The 17,500-nt window shown below is 46.2% G+C and overlaps 1 protein-coding gene across 2 annotated transcripts in view; it reads left to right on the forward strand.

The window, feature by feature from the left end:
* The window catches only part of LOC105896614 (tomoregulin-2-like), a 61,798-nt gene extending 50,469 nt beyond the window's left edge, over window positions 1-11,329 (forward strand). The window contains exons 6-9 of one of the 2 annotated variants that reach the window (XM_031558999.2): window positions 1-140; window positions 3,428-3,554; window positions 7,115-7,273; window positions 10,909-11,329. The exon at window positions 1-140 is cut by the window's left edge and continues 9 nt beyond it. In XM_031558999.2, the coding sequence (XP_031414859.1) occupies window positions 1-140; window positions 3,428-3,554; window positions 7,115-7,273; window positions 10,909-11,143 (661 nt within the window). In that variant the 3' untranslated portion in view covers window positions 11,144-11,329. Of the gene's footprint in view, window positions 141-3,427; window positions 3,555-7,114; window positions 7,274-10,468 lie in introns of both variants that reach the window. The other variant, XM_031559000.2, reaches the window with a different exon arrangement.
* The last annotated feature ends 6,171 nt before the right edge of the window (window positions 11,330-17,500 follow it).

A 17,500-nucleotide genomic window follows, 5' to 3' on the forward strand; every position in this document is an offset into this window, starting at 1 on the left:
CAACATTGACTGTGCCCACACCAACTTTAACCCAGTCTGCGCGTCAGACGGCCGTTCCTATGACAACCCCTGCCAGGTGAAGGAGGCGTCGTGTCAGAAGCAGGAGAAGATTGAGGTGCGACACCTCGGTCACTGCCAAGGTGAACACTCCTCTCTCTCTCTCTCTCTCTCTCTCTCTCTGTCTATCTCTTTCTCTCTCTCTCACTCTGTCTCTCTCTCCCTCGCTCTCTTCCCCTTTCACTGAATTATCTCTCTTTCGCTCCTTCTCTCTCTCTCTTTTACCCTCTCTCTCTTTCATGTTATCTGTCTCTCTCTCTCACACTCTCTTCCCCTTTCACTGTCATCTCTCTCTCTTTCACTCATTCTCGGTCTCTCTCTCTTTTACTTTCTCTGTCTTTCACTTGTTATCTTTCTCTCAGTCAATGTCTGTCCCTCTCTCCCTCTCTTTTACTCTCTCCTTCCGACTCCATCTATTTCACTGTTCCATCCTTTCTCTGTCCGTCTCCCCCTTTTATTATCTCTATCTCTCTTTCACTCTTTCTTTTTCTCTATTTTTCGTTCAGTCTCTTTCCATACCTTTCACTCTCTCTCTCCTTCTCTCTTAACTCTCTCTTTCCCTTTCTCTGTCAATCTGTCTTTCTCCCCTTTCCTTTTTTCAATACTCTCTCTTTTCCTGCCATCCTCTTCCTTGTATTGTCTACCCGAGCCATTCTCTCTTTACAGTTGGGTTGTGTTTCTCCTTTCTCCCGCTCCTCTCCTTCAACCGTATCCCCCCAGGGATACACACACAGACACACACACACAGAGACACACACATGCACACACACACACACACACACACACACACACACACACACACACAGACCACACACACACAGAGACACACACACACACACACACACACACACACACACACACACACACACACACACACACACACACACACACACACACACCACCCCCCTCTATGTCCCCAGAGATCCATTCCCACAGAGAAGCCAAGCTGGGGTCACAGAAACAGGGAAGCAAACTCACACTGTATTCCACTGGGACTTCTCTCTCAATCTACCGGGCACTGTATGTCCTTCACAGGCCACCATACCTCACGCACACAACCCAGTCCCTGATGACAATATGATCAAGTGGTGGGGCTGTGTGTTCTGACGCTTGTGATTTTATGGCCTGTGTGAGAGTGTGTGTGTGTGTGATTGTGTGTTATGTGTATAATGTGTACATGTGTGTGTGAAAGAGAGACTGTGGTGTATGTGTGTGTGTGTGTATGTGTGTGTGTGTGTGTGTGTGTGTGCGTGTGTGTGTATAAATGGTACATGTGTGTGTGAAAGAAAGAGAGACTGTGGGTGTGTGTGTGTGGTCCACATGTGAAAGAGAAGGAAGGAGTTTCACACCGCTTGTGGTCAGGGCTTTGATTAATGGAGTGTCCTCTGGCCCACTCAAGCTTACACCTCACACACACACACACACACACACACACACACACACACACACACACACACACACACACACACACACACACAATAAGCAATAGAGTCACCAGCGCTACATCGATTCCCCTCGATCTGCAGAAGAACACACACACACACACACACACACACACACACACACACATAGACTTTCACTTACGAAAATACATACACACACAACCACACAGAGATTTACACACACAGACACAGACACACACACACACACGTTTACCCAGACCCTCACATAGACATATGCACTGGCACATTCTGACGCATACACATGCAGTCCTGCACACACACACCACCTGACACAGTCACACACACACATGCTCACGCGCACACACACAAACACACACACACACACAGACACACACACACACACATAGGCCAGTACCCTTCAAACGCTCCCATTAGCACACACCCAAATACCCTTCAAATGTTCCCATTGTCTGTAATGATGCAGTCACCTCTCAGAGCCCCAGGCCAAAGCCTGTCCAGGCTGAGAATACCACTCCCTCAGCCTCTTCCACACTCACTCACACACACACACAAACACACACACACAAACACACACACACACACACACACACAAACACACACACCGACACACACACAGTCACCTTCTCTCTCTGTCACTATCTCTCTCTCCATCTCTTTCTGTGTCTTTATTTCTCCATCTCTCACTCTGTGTATCTCTTTATGTCTTTGCCTGTCTCTCCCCCCCCCCTCCCCCTCCCTCCACCTCTCACTCAGGTATGGCTACACTACAAATCTTCTCCCTCTCTCTGAACTATGTCTTCTTCCATACTCACATTTGAAGTATGCACCCTCTTTCACACCGGTTCAACATCATCAAAAAAAAGCAGTATACTTGAAGCATACCATTTGAAGTAGACCGTACTGTTTTAATGTTGAATTACCTCCCTGTAGTGAAATAGCCCCACTGGGCAGTCAATGGCATTTACCTGTCCTGTCTTCTGTACAGTGTCTCAAGAGCCAGCCGAATAAATGCTCACAAGATGAGACACCCCCCTTTTGAAGTCACTAATCAAATTGATATCATTAGCTAATCAATTCCTCGTAGAAAGGGGAGAGTGGCAATCTGAAATGCACGTCATTCTTTGTGGAAAAGATTCCCCATCTCTGATGCACTAGCACTTAACACCCTTGAGAGAGAAAAGTGGGCCTTATTTCCTCCTGATGACTGCTATTCATCAAATAAGTGTCTTTATGAGGGAGACTATGGCCCAGCACCATGCCTTCTCTCCCCCTTAGTCCTTAATATCGCACGTAACACTACCCAGAGATAGGTGTGTGTGTGTGTATGTGTGTGTGCGTGTGTGTGTGTGCATACGTGGGTGTGTGTGTGCGTGTCTCTCTCTCTCTGTGTGTGTGTGTGAGGGTGTGGGTGTACAATTACTCCATCTATCTTTTTTTTCCTACAGTTCTAATCTCACCTTCTGAATATTAAAGTGCTCCCATCCCATCCTCTCCTGTCTCCTGCTCTGGTGTCCTCTCCTCCCTTCTCTCTCACGCTGGTGTTCTGGTGTCCTCTCCTCCCTTCTCTCTCACGCTGGTGTTCTGGACTCCTCTCTGCTTATCTCATTTCTCCGTTATCTTCTCTCTAACGCCCCCACTGACATGTTCTTCTCTTTTGATGTCTTTTCTCATCTTTTCTCTGTATCTTTTCATTCTTCTCTCTCTTATCCTCCCTTCACTTCTCTATGCTAAACTCTTCTGTTCCAATCTCTTCTATTTTTTATTATTCTGTTCATCTTTTCTCTTCTTCTTTCCCTTTCTCATCTCTACTCTGCCTCTTCATTTTTCATCTCCTCTATGCATTCTTCTTTCTCATGTCTTCTCCTTTAATCTTTTCTCTGTATCACCTCCTCACCTCTGCTTTTTCCACTGACTCTCCCCCCTCTTGTCTGTGTTTCCCCCTGCAGAGGAGAGGACGGACAGCATGAGTCCCAACGCCAGAGGCCTCTCGAACCCCTGCCCCGAGCGCTACAAGAACTACTGTGTCCACGGAGACTGCCAGTACCCCGACAGCCTCTCACCTCCCACCTGCAGGTACAGAGAGACAGGGAGGGAGGGAGAGAAAATAGGGAGGGAAGGAGGGAGGGGAGAGTGAGAGAAGACAGAGAGAAGAACAGGGGAGAGAGGATTGAGGGAGAGATGACGAGGGGAGAGAAAGAGAAGGAGGGAAGGGAAGAAGAGCTGAGAGAGAGAAAGAGATAGAGGATAGAGAGAAACCAGGCGAGGTGCCATCTTACTGTAAAGGAAATGTTAAAATGTTCTCGACTCTGAATTATTACATTTTATTTAAAAAAAACATTGCATCTGGAAGACTTCATTAACCATCAGGTTCTTTACCACTTTATGAAATACTGATCTATTTCGTCATAGGAATTAGTGTAAAATTTGTGTGAACAGTGATGGCACTTGAATTCCTCTGAACAACACACCTAGTTTTTATCCCAAACACAGTAGACATCCTGAGAAAGAAACACTTTACACTTTAACTAAAAGAGTATCTTTCTCGTTTCACTGACCTCCTCAAGTTTTGCCTGTACCGTTTGGCCAATGACCTTTTAGCCATGTAACATGATGGGGAGCACTTACCCCTGACCTGAGCTGACATTGTGTAGGGAGTAAGTGTGGTATAAATTAGGTTTATAAATATTTGCAGCATATATGACCCAAAGGTCAGCTCCCTACTCTGTGTAGCCAACCTGTGAGCAGAGAGAAGCCTGTTTGAGTGCAGCGTGGCGATCTGTCTCTATGGTGTCAGGTGGAAAAGGTGGAATATTATTGAATACCTTTTACTTTATTTAAGAAACAGTAACGTTCGATGAGGTAGTCACCAAAAATCTATCTATTTGGGGTCTCACCCAACATAAGGCTAAGCAAATGAACGTGGCTTCGTCGTCGACAGGTAAACGGACAGGGGACACCCCGTGGCCAATAGATGCTCAGCAAGAGAGAGGAGATAGGGAGAAACACAGGGTTACCTGTGTTACCGTGGTAACTGTTCCACGGGTTGAATTACCCCCCTTTCTGAATTGGACAACCCAGAGTGTCCCTCATCTCAGGGTTAACAAATTGAACAGGACCCGCTCTCTCTCTGGAATACCCCCATGGTCATCCTTCTAAAGCTCTATTTAAATTTACATTTAAAAGGCGCAAAGGGACTCATCTTTGCCAGCTGTTGTATAGGGCAAGTTCTTTTGTGTGTGTGTGTGTGTGTGTGTGTGTGTGTGTGTGTGTGTGTGTGTGTGTGTGTGTGTGTGTGTGTATAAAGGGGATGACCCTGCAGGTGTTCTCTATAACTAACCCCACAGAGAGGTGTTCTGACACAGACTGTAATTAAAGAAGAGACCTTTTCCTCCCCTCCTTCTTTCTTTCCTCTCATTTGCTCCATGTTCCCTCCATTCCTCTACTCTTTTAAACCACTGTGTCTGCACCCTACCCTTTATAAAGTCTGTGTTTGCTAATGGCCATGTTCTCTGTACGGTCTCTTACAGTGTCTCTCCTTGTCTCTCAGTCTTAACACACACAAACACACAAAAAGAGACAGAGACAGAGACAGAGAGAGAGAGAGAGAGAGAGAGAGACAAACACACACACACACAGAGAGAGAGAGAGAGAGAGAGAGAGACACACACACACACACACACACACACAGAGACACAGAGAGAGAGAAAGATACACACATACACACACACACACACACACACACACACAGACACAGACACAGACACAGACACAGACACAGACACAGACACAGACACAGACACAGACACAGACACAGACACAGACACAGACACAGACACAGACACAGACACAGACACAGACACAGACACAGACACAGACACAGAGACAGAGACAGAGAGAGAGAGAGACACACACACACACACACACACACAGACACAGACACAGAGACAGAGAGAGAGAGAGACACACACACAGAAAGATAGAGAGAGAGAGAGAGAGAGAGACACACAGACACAGAGAGAGAGAGAGAGAGAGAGAGAGAGAGAGAGAGAGAGAGAGACACACACACACACACAGAGAGACAGGCAAGCACTGAATGCATTTGGTGCAATTTATAATGCATTACCGGCAGAACGTCTCCAATTGGAGTGTTTCTAAAACAATATGCCAAAATAGCATGCACTGAAATGCCAACGCTGCCAGACACTCTTGCTGTGACACTCTCTCTCTCTCTCTCTCTCTCTGTCTGTATGTCTCAGTATAAGAGAGAGAGAGAGAGATAGATAGAGAGCGATAGAGATAGAGAGAGATAGAGAGTAGCAGGCATTGAACTAATAGAACAAATGTAATGAAATGGTGGGAAGTGGAGTTTGTTAAGGTACAGCATACGTATAAACAGACACACAGAGACAAAGAGCTCTCATTTTCAGCAGTCTATGTTCATGTTGGATTTCCAAATCACTTGCCCCAACACTTTATCTTTGGAGGTTCATATGAACACACACACACACACACACGCACGCACACACATATACACATATACACATATGCACACACACACACACACACACACATATACACACAACCACACATTAAAACACATAGTAGTTCTCTCCCTCTCTGTCACTCATCCCTCCTCTCTGTCTCTGTATAGTGTCTAGTTGTCACAATCCATGTGTTTTCCTTTGTCCTGCCATGTTGTGTTATACGTGTTTCCCATGTGTTTGTCGTGTTCCTGTCTGTCCATTGTGTGTTTACCATAGACGCCGCGTGTCTTTGTCATTCCTAGATCCCTGTTCACGCCAGGTTTGGTTACTCTCTAGTTTCCTCCGTTCACGGCTTGGTTCCACCCGTTTTTATTCATCATGTTTGCCTTGTTCATCTGTATTGATCACCTGCCCTCTCGACGCTTTCATCCAATAATCACTTTCGTCTGATTAGTTTCCATGTGTATTAAAGCCCTCGTGTTTCTTCAGTTCCTCGTCTGACGTTTTTTTTCGTGTAATGATTCATCCGTGATGTTCTGTGTGCTGTGTTCGTGTTTTGGATCACGCTTATTCGCTACACTTTTCCTGTTCGTTTCCCGTGAGTAATGAATGATTCTCCTTTTGTGTGGATATCGAGTCGTGCATTTGGATCTAGCACTCCGGCGAACGTTACACTTAGTGGTCTTACACAGACATGAGCAGATGGGTCTCTCTCTTTGAACCACACACACAGTATGTGAAGCTGTGGCCCTCTGGTTTCCTCTCTCTTAGAGACAGCTTTGTCGGTTTAGTCCTTTTAAACAATGTCTGTGGGAAACTAAATTAGTTTGGAAGAACACTGAAATTCATCTCTTGGCACTTGGAGGATTTTTTTGGCAGCAGATGATATACTGTTATGGCACATTTCTATGAATAGCTGGATATCTAATTTATTTGAGTAGTTACTGACCTCTAGCCACCAAAACACTATCAGTAACTAGTCATCTGTCAACCAAACAAATTCCTCATTATTAAGATTGTGTAAATTTGTTGATTATTTAGAGTGGGCCTTCCCATGAAAGTTGGACCCGTGTTTAACTGTGTGTGTGTGTGTGTGTGTGTGTGTGTGTGTGTGTGTGTGTGTGTGTGTGTGTGTGTGTGTGTTCTCAGCTGTCACACGGGCTTCAGTGGGCCTCAGTGTGACACTAAAGACTACAACGTGATGTACGTGGTGCCTGGTTCCGGAAAAGTCCGTTACGTCCTCATCGCCTCCATCATCGGAGCACTGCAGGTGGCAGTCATCTGTCTGGTGGTGCTGTGTATCACACGGTGAGTATCACACACACTCACAATGATATACACAGACACAAACTAACACAAACAGTCTCATAATATAACTGCCAGTACACACACATAGACAACATGTAAGGTATAAATGCTACATCTTGTCAAGCCCACCTACACACATGTTAGTTGACACCGACCCACATACAAGTTATAGTCCATAAGCAGTCTATAAGCATCCATAAGAAGCATTGTATAAAACTGTGAGATATTTCTAATATATATATACCTTTCCATTCAATTATTGTCTGTGGTTGATAAACAGAGCCGCCTCTTGTCAGGTCCATTCCAGCTAATACCAGGCAGTCACGTAGTCATCACTACAGTACAGGACAGCTTTTGTACATTTGGCTTACAGTGTACTGTGTGAATGCAGAAGGGGGGGGGGGGGGGGGGTGTGAGGGGGTAGTTCTGCCACCCTGGTCTCCCAAGCCCCAACCAGTGTGGTGGTTTCCATGGCAACCCTGACTGTCTCCAGCACCACAGTGGTCCCCTCTGCTGTGCTTCTAACATGCTGGAGAAAGTTCTCTCTTTTTCTCCATCATCTGCCGTCGGCGTGCATAGCTCTCCGTCTGTCTGTCTGTCTGTCTGTCTGTCTGTCTGTCTGTCTGTCTGTCTGTCTGTCTGTCTGTCTGTCGGTCTGTCGGTCTGTCGGTCTGTCGGTCTGTCTGTCAGTCTGTCTAACTACAATATCTGTCCTCGCCATGACATAGGACAGGTATGGCAGACCCTCAGATATCCCTGCAACTAAAACTAAAGGATATCAATGATCGCTGGGGCGCTCAAAAACAACATATTCACAAAAATCAGGAGGATGGGAGTTTCAGACCAATATTTAACCGGGCATTTTTTTCTCTCTCCTCTATTCTTCGTCTCGCCATGTCTCCTCCCACCTCAGATTGGCCTGGCTAATCACACATGCAAAGGAATTACACAAAGGTGAAATAAACATACATCCTCACACACACACACACACACACACACACATAAACACATAGCTACTTAAATAAGAATTGGCAGGTGGCGAGAATTCATGAGTGAAAAGAATGGAACATGGAGAAGAGAGAGAGGAAGAAAGTAACAGAGGGAGAAAAAGAGAGAGAGACAGGTAGAGTGAATGAGTGAGAGAGGGGGAGAGGGAGAATGGGAGAGAGGGAAAGAAAGAAAGAGAGAAAGAAAGAGAGGATAATCAAGCCGTCTCTCACTGTGTAATCAGCACACACGCCTGGTCTGACCTTTCTGGAGGATTTCCTCTATGGTTACCCACCACCCCATCCCACCCCTCCCCCAACTCCCAACACGCCCTCACCGATACCTGTAAACAGACCCTCAATCCCCCTTCACCAAACAAACACACAGCCACACACACACACACACACACACAACATAACCAACCCCTATTACCCCACAATGCAACTGTCCCCAAGCTCCCACCCTTCTGCCCAGGATCTCCATCCTCACCTCCCTATCACCCCCCACCCCCCTCAGATCAGTAACAATGCACCCTGGGAATGTTCCAGAGTCAGAAAGACACAGGTGCACACGCCTTATTATGAGCTGTGTGTGTGTGTGTGTGTGTGTGTGTGTGTGTGTGTGTGTGTGTCAGTATGCCTTCTTGCATTATGCCAGTGTTTCTAAGGAGATTAGAAACATCCAGGTAGAGGCTTAGTCACACTCACATGCCCCCATCCACCACCATTGCTCCCACGCACAAACACACACACACACAAACACACAACACACACACACACACACACACACACACACACACACACACACACACACACACACACATTCCATCTCTTAAGTGAGAACTAGTGTTGAGAGACCTGCACTCTTACTAGCAGCCCAGATCAAATTAAAGCAGGACCTTTCTGCCTCACAACAGAGATGCATCCCTACAGACCCAAGCTGAATGTGTGTGTGCGTCTGTGTGTGCGTCTGTGTGTGTGTGTGTGTGTGTCATTATGCCTCCTTGGCTTGCCAGTGTTTTCTAAGATAATTAAAGACATCCAGGTAGATGGTGAGTCACACACTCACGCACAACTACACATAACCACCCACCTGCCTGCCCAACACACACACACTCACATAAGCACTTCAACAGAAAACATACACCAGGCAGCCCACACATGCACACACATTGACATATGCCACACATGCCCCCTCCCACACACACACACACACACTCTCGCTCTCTCTCTTTCCTGAAGTAAAGACTTGAGTTGAGACCTATTCTATCATTGGCAGAACAGATCAAATTAAAGCAGGACCTTTCTGCCCCTGAAAAAGGCAAGAATCCCCACAGACCCTAGCCTGAGAAGTGTGTGTGCGTGTGTGTGTGTGTGTGTGTGTGTGTGTGTGTGTGTGTGTGTATGCGCGCGCACATGTGTGTGAGTCTACGCTGCAGGCACAATCTGACCTATGCAAAACATGACATTTAAATAAAGTTGCTAATAGAGAAATAATAAAGACGTGAGAGGAACAGCTGGGCTGAGGATCCATTCGTTCCCTGCAGAGCTGTGTGTGTGTGTGTGTGTGTGTGTGTGTGCGGTTGTGTCTTTGAGAGAGAATGTGTGTGTGTGTGTGTGTGTGTGTGTGTGTGTGTGTGTAGGTGTACGTGAGTGTGGGCTTCAGTGCATGCAAAAGGTACTTTTAATGAGTGTTGTGATTCAAACTCTACCCAGATATCCTCAGGCTTCTCGTCTCAGCATCAATGAATCCATAAAGCGATCTCTTGTGAATTCAGCTCCATTTTGGACTTCTAGATTGTCTTAGGGACCTTGTGCCTCCTCCATCATTTGTTTGTCTCCGATAATGACTGACACTCAGACCTGGGAATGAAAGTAAAGATGTGAATTCAACGTGAACCTGAGGGAACCACTCAGAAAGGCCAAAGGTTTAGCGCACCGGACAGTCCTTTCAAAAAGTGTATTTGCTGTAAAGCTGAAGTGTACTCCCGTGATTCTCTGAAGACGTAGAGCTGAGCATTCATACATATCTATACCTACGTGTTGACTGAGGGGATATTTGTTTGTTTCTCTTACCAAGGCCAAGCTTTGCACATTCGTTTGCCCCTTTCAAGTTTTTTTTTTCCAATAGGAGTCAGGCAGAGCATTGAATTGTCACCGAGCTGGATGGTGATTGGTTGTCTCTCTGTGATTGTTGTCGTTATGACAGGAAGTGCCCGCGGACCAACAGGATAGCGCGTCAGAAGCAGAACGTCCCACACTACAACTCAGAAAACACCTTGCGCGCCTCCACTCGACTCATCTGAGACACACACACAGAAAACACACACACACACACATAACAAGTCACACACCAAACAAATCACAGGTGCACACACATTCTGTGGAAGGTACGAGGGAGTGGTCACACAAACACCCCTACACCCCTGCAGAAGCAGACGTAGATTAAAGGGGTGTAGGGGGTGGGGTGGGGTGTTGTGACCCCAACATGCCAAGTCTGCCCATACATGTGATAGGTTGAATGTGCCGTCAGTCCCCGTTCCCTTCCTGTATTGGTCTATCAGAGCAAGATGGAGGCGGGGCTTGTGTGTGGTGGGATGGTCTTGCTCTTCGGTTTTAGCCCCTCCCTCCTCTCTTTCTATCCAATAGCAGCACACGTAGGAAGAGGAGGAGGCGAGGCCTGGCCCTGCAGCCCACACCGCTGAACCAATGGGAGGAGGGGGTGAAAGAGACACCCCCAGTCACGCCCGCCGCCCCCACCCCAGGCCAGGACCCTCTGGTCGGACAGTTTTCGGGAGGGGGAGGTGAGGTGGAAAGATCCCAAGGAGCTCCACGCGTTGCCTTGCATTTGTGGTATACGACACCAATGAAGACTGGAGCCTAGGACTAAGCTCTGTTTGGTTATGTATCAGTATATTTACAGATAGTTTAACATTGTTGTGATGGTTCCTTTTTTCTGTAAATGTAAATAAATAATTTATATCACATGATGGGTCCTTGTCTCATTGATGAAATAGGACATTGTGTTTGGTGGGGCCTGTTCCTGTAGACCGAGCCAGATACAGGAGACCAGGTGGACCTGGTGGCGCTCAGAAGCATTACTGTACTGGGAGTTGTGTTTTTGTACCAAAAGAAGAAGACAAACAGAAGAAACCTAAAGGCTTCAAATATACGAAGGCTCTGTTAAGTTCCAGAGAATACTCCTCTGCTGGAGCAGGTAATTAGTGGAGGGCTTAGGTTGCAACAGAAAACAGTAATTACTCCGGCATCAACAATAACATCAGTTTCTCAACATGGCAGCTTCCTGAAAATATGCATGAATTGTTTTCGCGATAAATATTTCATGTAGGTTAATTTTTAAATATGTGATCTTGAGTTGCACATGCACCTTCCCATTAGATTCCCAATATATTTTTTTGTAAAGTACTTATTTACTTAAAGTGCTTATTTCAATTTAGTTAATTTTCTTCAACTCTACATAGTGTGCTTCTCAGAGCTTTGGACATTCTGCAAGGAAAAAGTACTTTTTCCAATTTATTGTAAGTTAATTTTGAGTTGCACATGCACCCTCCCATTCATTTCCTTTACATTTAAATTTACATTTGATTCTACATGCTTTCTTCCTGAACATATTTCAATTTTTCCAGTTTATTTTATCCTGTTCTACTCTACACAATATTCTCAAGCAGGAATAACACTGTAATGAACACAGTAGCTCAGCTAGTATCTCTAGTGTCTTTAGCCGTGTACCCTTGGCACCGTGAGCATGTTGAGTGTCCCGACTCCTACCACAGTGAACATCCCCACCGAGTGTCTGGCCTCCCGTCTGTCTCTAATTATCACCCAGCATCTCTGGCAGCTCCGCACCTGTGGACGGTCTGGCAGGAAGTCTGCTTGCCTGGCGTGCTGCTGCCTCATGGGAGTTGTAGGCGGATGAAGCGCAGTGCCTGGTCGATGCGTGCTCCTCGCGTTTGTTACCTCCACCAATCGATGGGAGCCACACGAGCCGACAGCAGCAGCGTGCCTTTAGCCCAGACCAAGAGGCCTGTCTGTGTGTGTGTGTGTTTGTGTGTGTGTGTGTGACAGCAGCAGCGTGCCTGTAGCCCAGACTGAGAGGCCTGTCTTGGGCAGCGCCAATGCCACAGAGCTGTCAAAGGCAATCAGGGGCAACAGATACTGTCTGGGATTCCTGTGTGTGTGTGTGTGTGAGAGAGAGAGAGAGAGAGGGGAAAAGCGTGTAAATGCGAGAGAGAGGGAGGGACTGTATGTGTAAGAGAGAGAGAGAGAGAGAGTGTGTGTATGTATAAGAGAGTGTCTGTGTGTGCGTGTGTGTGTGTGTGTATGAGAGAGAAAGTGTGTGTGTGTGTGAGTGAATGTATGAGAGGGAGAGAGAGAGTGTGTGTATGTATGATAGGGAGAGAGAGGAGAGTGCGTGTGTGTATATGAGAGAAAGAGAGAGTGCGTGTGTGTGAGGGAGCTGGCACCATCAGCCTGTCTGACCTGACAAGGAGTGGAGAAGATGAACCTGAGCCACCATCTTTAATAATCTACAGAAGGGATCTGTCTGTGTGTATGTGTGTGTGTGTGTGTCCTTGTGAGTCCTTGGGTGTTTCTGTATTGCAGTAGGATGTTTTACTAGAAATAATACTATGTCTGAGGAGTTTAAATAATGCGTAATATGTGACATGTAGAACAGGATAATATGCCATTATGGGTCAGAGGGTTATATAAGTGAGCCATGGAGACGACTGGGAATAGCTCCCCCTACATAAAGCGACTTCTGAAAATAAACACACCTCCCTATGCTAGCAAGCCATTAGGATGTGACAAATCAACTTGTGTGGGAGTTTTAAATATTGATTTTTGTACAGTCTGATACACCGGAGATACATTCTTTTGGCTTTTCCTACATAATGATCTATACTCTTTCAAGCAGTTAAAGTCTCACACTCTAACACTGATACCTTGCATTAGACTTGGAGGATGCCTGCATATTGATGTATGTGTTGGGTCAATTTATGTGCCAAAGTGAGGTAAATATATGTGTGTAGATGAATGAGTAGGCTTCCCTAAGTATCTACTTCCCTAGTCAAATACATACAAAGGGCTGTTAACATATATTAACAGTATTCTTTCATTGTGTTTCAGGCACAACATAATCCACTAATAAACTTTACCTAACAACTGCTTAAAAAAGAACAGGTGTCACAGTTGTTACATAGATGTTTCCTTTCGCAGGAACTCCTACCCATTGGTGGACTGTATCCAGTCACGCAACAATAATGTTGCGGTGCAGAGGTAAACCCAGTCATATTTACCAAGGCTATGTTGCGATGCAGAAGTAAACCCAGTCATATTTACCAAGGCTGTGTTGCCACAGACAGCACAGATGGCCTATTAACCCCCTAGATCACAGATGGAGGGGTTACCAACAGCATAAGGGCAGCTAAGCCAGTCATAATTCAGCGCTAACTTCAAACCAGTGTGCTTATGCACACATCATACGTCAAGCCTCAGAGCTCACAACCTCTAAGACCCTCTGACAAATGGGGAGCTTGTCGCATCCAACATACAGAACCGCACAGAGATATGAGCTCCGGTGTCACATCCAACATACAGAACCACACAGAGGTATGAGCAGAGCACCAACATCACATCCAACATACAGAACCACACTGAGATATGAGCTCCGGCGTCACATCTAACATACAGAACCACACAGAGATATGAGCTCCAACGTCACATCCAACATACAGAACCACACAGAGATATGAGCAGAGCTCCAGCATCATATTTACCTTACAGAACCACACAGAGATTAGGCTCCAACGTCACATCCAACATACAGAACACACAGAGGTATGAGCAGAGCTCCAGCGTCACATCCAACAAATAGAACACACAGCGGTATGAGCAGAGCTCCGGCGTCACATCCAACATATAGAACACACAGCGGTATGAGCAGAGCTCCGGCGTCACATCCAACATATAGAACACACAGCGGTATGAGCAGAGCTCCAGCCAGCAGCCCTACAGAGCTCACCTCCTGACAGGCCTCTATGAAGGGCCCATAAGGATAACAGCCCCTAGTGGAATACGCATGCAGCCCAGCCAGAGGCTCCATGCCAAGGCCCTTACAGGCCATTCCAGTGTCCTCCACTATCCAGTGTGCCAGTCTGTCAGCATGGACAAGGCTTGACCTCTAGAGATAGCCCCATGACACACACACCTGGTCACAGCGTCTGAAGTCTTCAGTGCTGTCAATAAAGCACACACTGGACAGCACTTATTCAATCTCTCCTCCTCTGCGGAAGCAAAAGGACGTGGGGGGAAACTAGACAGCTAAACAAACCGATTCTGGATACAAGTAACAGGTAGTTGTGATCAGTCTTTTTTGTTCTAAATGCCGGCATAATTATTAGCTGTTTTATATTCCAATGATCAAATATAAGAGAGGTCGGCTGGGGACAATTGTAACACGCATTACAACTGTCCCCAATACAATCGGTTACGACCAGCAAGCGTATCTAGCAAGTGAGGTAGGCTAGCCACTTTTGCGAACAGAGATTTGGTGTGAAAATGAGCCGTGAGCCTGAGCCTGAAGCTGGTCACGTATGAAGTACAGTGGGCTTAATCATAAACTGCTAACCCTGTTTTAGGTACAAACTATTTCATACAGATAGACAGGTACTGGATTAAGAATATAAAAATAATAATACTAATACAAATAATAATAATAATATCAATAATAATAATAATAAATAGACAATAAATAATAATATATATAATATAATAATAACAGTGTTGTATCAAGGGGATGTAGAGTAGGGTACTAGCAGCAGGCTGAGAGCTGTGGAGAACCTGTGACATCCTTGGTTTGCAAGTGACTATCTCTGGAGAGTGCACTGGCATTTAGAAAAACGCTGTAAAGACTAAAATGTTCATAAAAACCCTTATGCACCACTTTAAACTGGTGTGCTGAAATTGTCCTCGGCCACTGTTTGTTGCAGCTCTCTCCGACATGGCATTCACTGCATTAAGATGAAAACAAGAGAAAGAGTAAGGCTCGTGTGCTTGTATTAGTGAAGTAAATACAGACACGAGAGCTGTATGTTGCGGCGACACATGTTACATGTTAAAATGAAAGCAAAGGCCAAATGCAAAATGGTTACAACGACTGCAGTCTCTCCTACTGTGGAAGGGATCCAGTGCTGCATCTTAATGTTCTGGCAAACTCCAGAGTGTAGGAGAGGAGATAGAAGATAAAATACATAACAGAAAATTTTAATTATGCACAGGCCATGACACATGTTGCCATGTGCGTTTCTGGTGTCAGTTTGTATGCTGTGTGTGTGTGTGTGTGTGTGTGTGTGTGTGTGTGTGTGTGTGTGTGTGTGTGTGTGTGTGTGTGTGTGTGTGTGTGTGTGTGTGTGTGTGTGTGTGTGTGTCTGTGTGTGTGAGTGTGTGTGTGAGTGTGAGTGTGAGTGTGTGTGTGTGTGTGTGTGTGTGTGTGTGTGTGTGTGTGTGTGTGTGTGTGTGTGTGTGTGTGTGTGTGTGTGTGTGTGTGTGTGTGTGCAAGTGTATTTCCACATTACTTGGCTGCGGTTTCCATATGGATGTTAGAGATTGAAGAACAAGCCAAGACTGGCTGAATTATTTACTCCGCTCTGAGCCCCTCCTGCTGGCCCGGTCTGCCCTGCTGAGCCGCGTTTCTGCTTGCTTGCCTTCCTAATGTGCTCCCTCCATCTCTCCCGGGACCTCAGGCGTCCCCCCAGTGACGCCGGCCGAAGCCGCGGCTGTTCCCGCCGCTAGCGCTCTCACGCTGCTGTTGATACGATCTCCAAGGGGCACTGCCCGCGCTCTCGCCTGCAGTGGAGCTCATTTGGAGGTTCCGCCGGCGTGTCAGGTTTCCTGGGCTGCACATCTAGCAAACTGAGTTTTGAGGAAACTGGGATGTGGCAACTCCAGGCAACAGATAATTTATGCTGAACATGAATCCGTCTTCTGGACTCATTCATTTAAATGTATGCTCCTGACCACAAGGGGGTGGTATGGCTCCACCACCAATTTAAGTGAGCCCGACATGGTCATAACTTGTATGGATTAGGCCAAGCTCCTTTAAAACTATGTTTTTAGTTCAGAACACATACAGTTGTAATGCACACTGATATAATAGCTCCACCAGAGCCCCTCATCAGTATAAGACCATTAATTGCTATCAGCCTATTTCTTTGTACAGCCAAAATTATTGTTATTGTGGCAAAAATATACAGTATATGGAACCAAATAAGGTGAGTATGGGACATGGCCAGGATCGCTGTGCTCATGGGAGAGTCACAGTATTTGTCAAGAAGCCAATGCGGGTAGTTATATGACCATGTATACATAGTAATCAGTGTCCAACAACACCCTTTCACACACACACACACACGCGCGCGCGAAGCATAGACACATCCAGGAAATCTCGTCTATTGCCTTGCAGCCATAAAGAACCTCCCAAACAGCCATTAACACTGAAGATGTGTTTTTGAGTGTGTATCTCAGTAGCAGCATGCTGTTTGAATCACCACGCTTCTGGTTCAGCCAGCTCACCCAGATGTTTATACCACGTAAACGTAGCACCACACCACACCACACCAGGTGGCAACGAAACACTGGACTGGACTCGGCCGAGATATGGCCCGCAATCATCAGGCAACTGACGTGCGTGATGAGAATTTGAGCGGAATGCCAGAGGGGTCGCCCGGATGGGAGTTCCCCGCCGTAGCTGAGCTGAGCGCATTGGAGGACTTCCCGCCTCGCCTGTGGAATGCCGGCATTTGTTTTGATTCCGCTCCTTCGGTGTTGCCATGACGCTGGGATTGCCATTGTGTAGAACAGGGGAGGGGTTGTGGGTCTGAGTTAGAGGCTACTGGTGACCACTCAACTGAAACCATCATCCTTTACTGACCCTCTACTCCTCTGACTCTACATCTACATTGCACTTCCATTAGAGTAAGTTGTTTGGCAGATGATTTTATCCAAAGCCACTAAGACTGCACGTCAGATCCAATGCAAGCCAATAGCAGAGCAAGATGGGAGGATTGAAAGTAAAGTGCCATGAGGTATGTGCCGGATAGGGAAGAAACTGTCCAAGAAACGTCAGAAATCTTGGCTAACCCATCTGGGATGTGTCTTTAAGGTGGGAGTAGCCTTGGCTAACCCATCAGGTTGAATAAGTACACCTGTTAATGCCAGAGCA

Source organism: Clupea harengus, chromosome 21, assembly GCF_900700415.2.
Source record: "Clupea harengus chromosome 21, Ch_v2.0.2, whole genome shotgun sequence".
Classification (NCBI taxonomy): Eukaryota; Metazoa; Chordata; class Actinopteri; order Clupeiformes; family Clupeidae; genus Clupea; species Clupea harengus.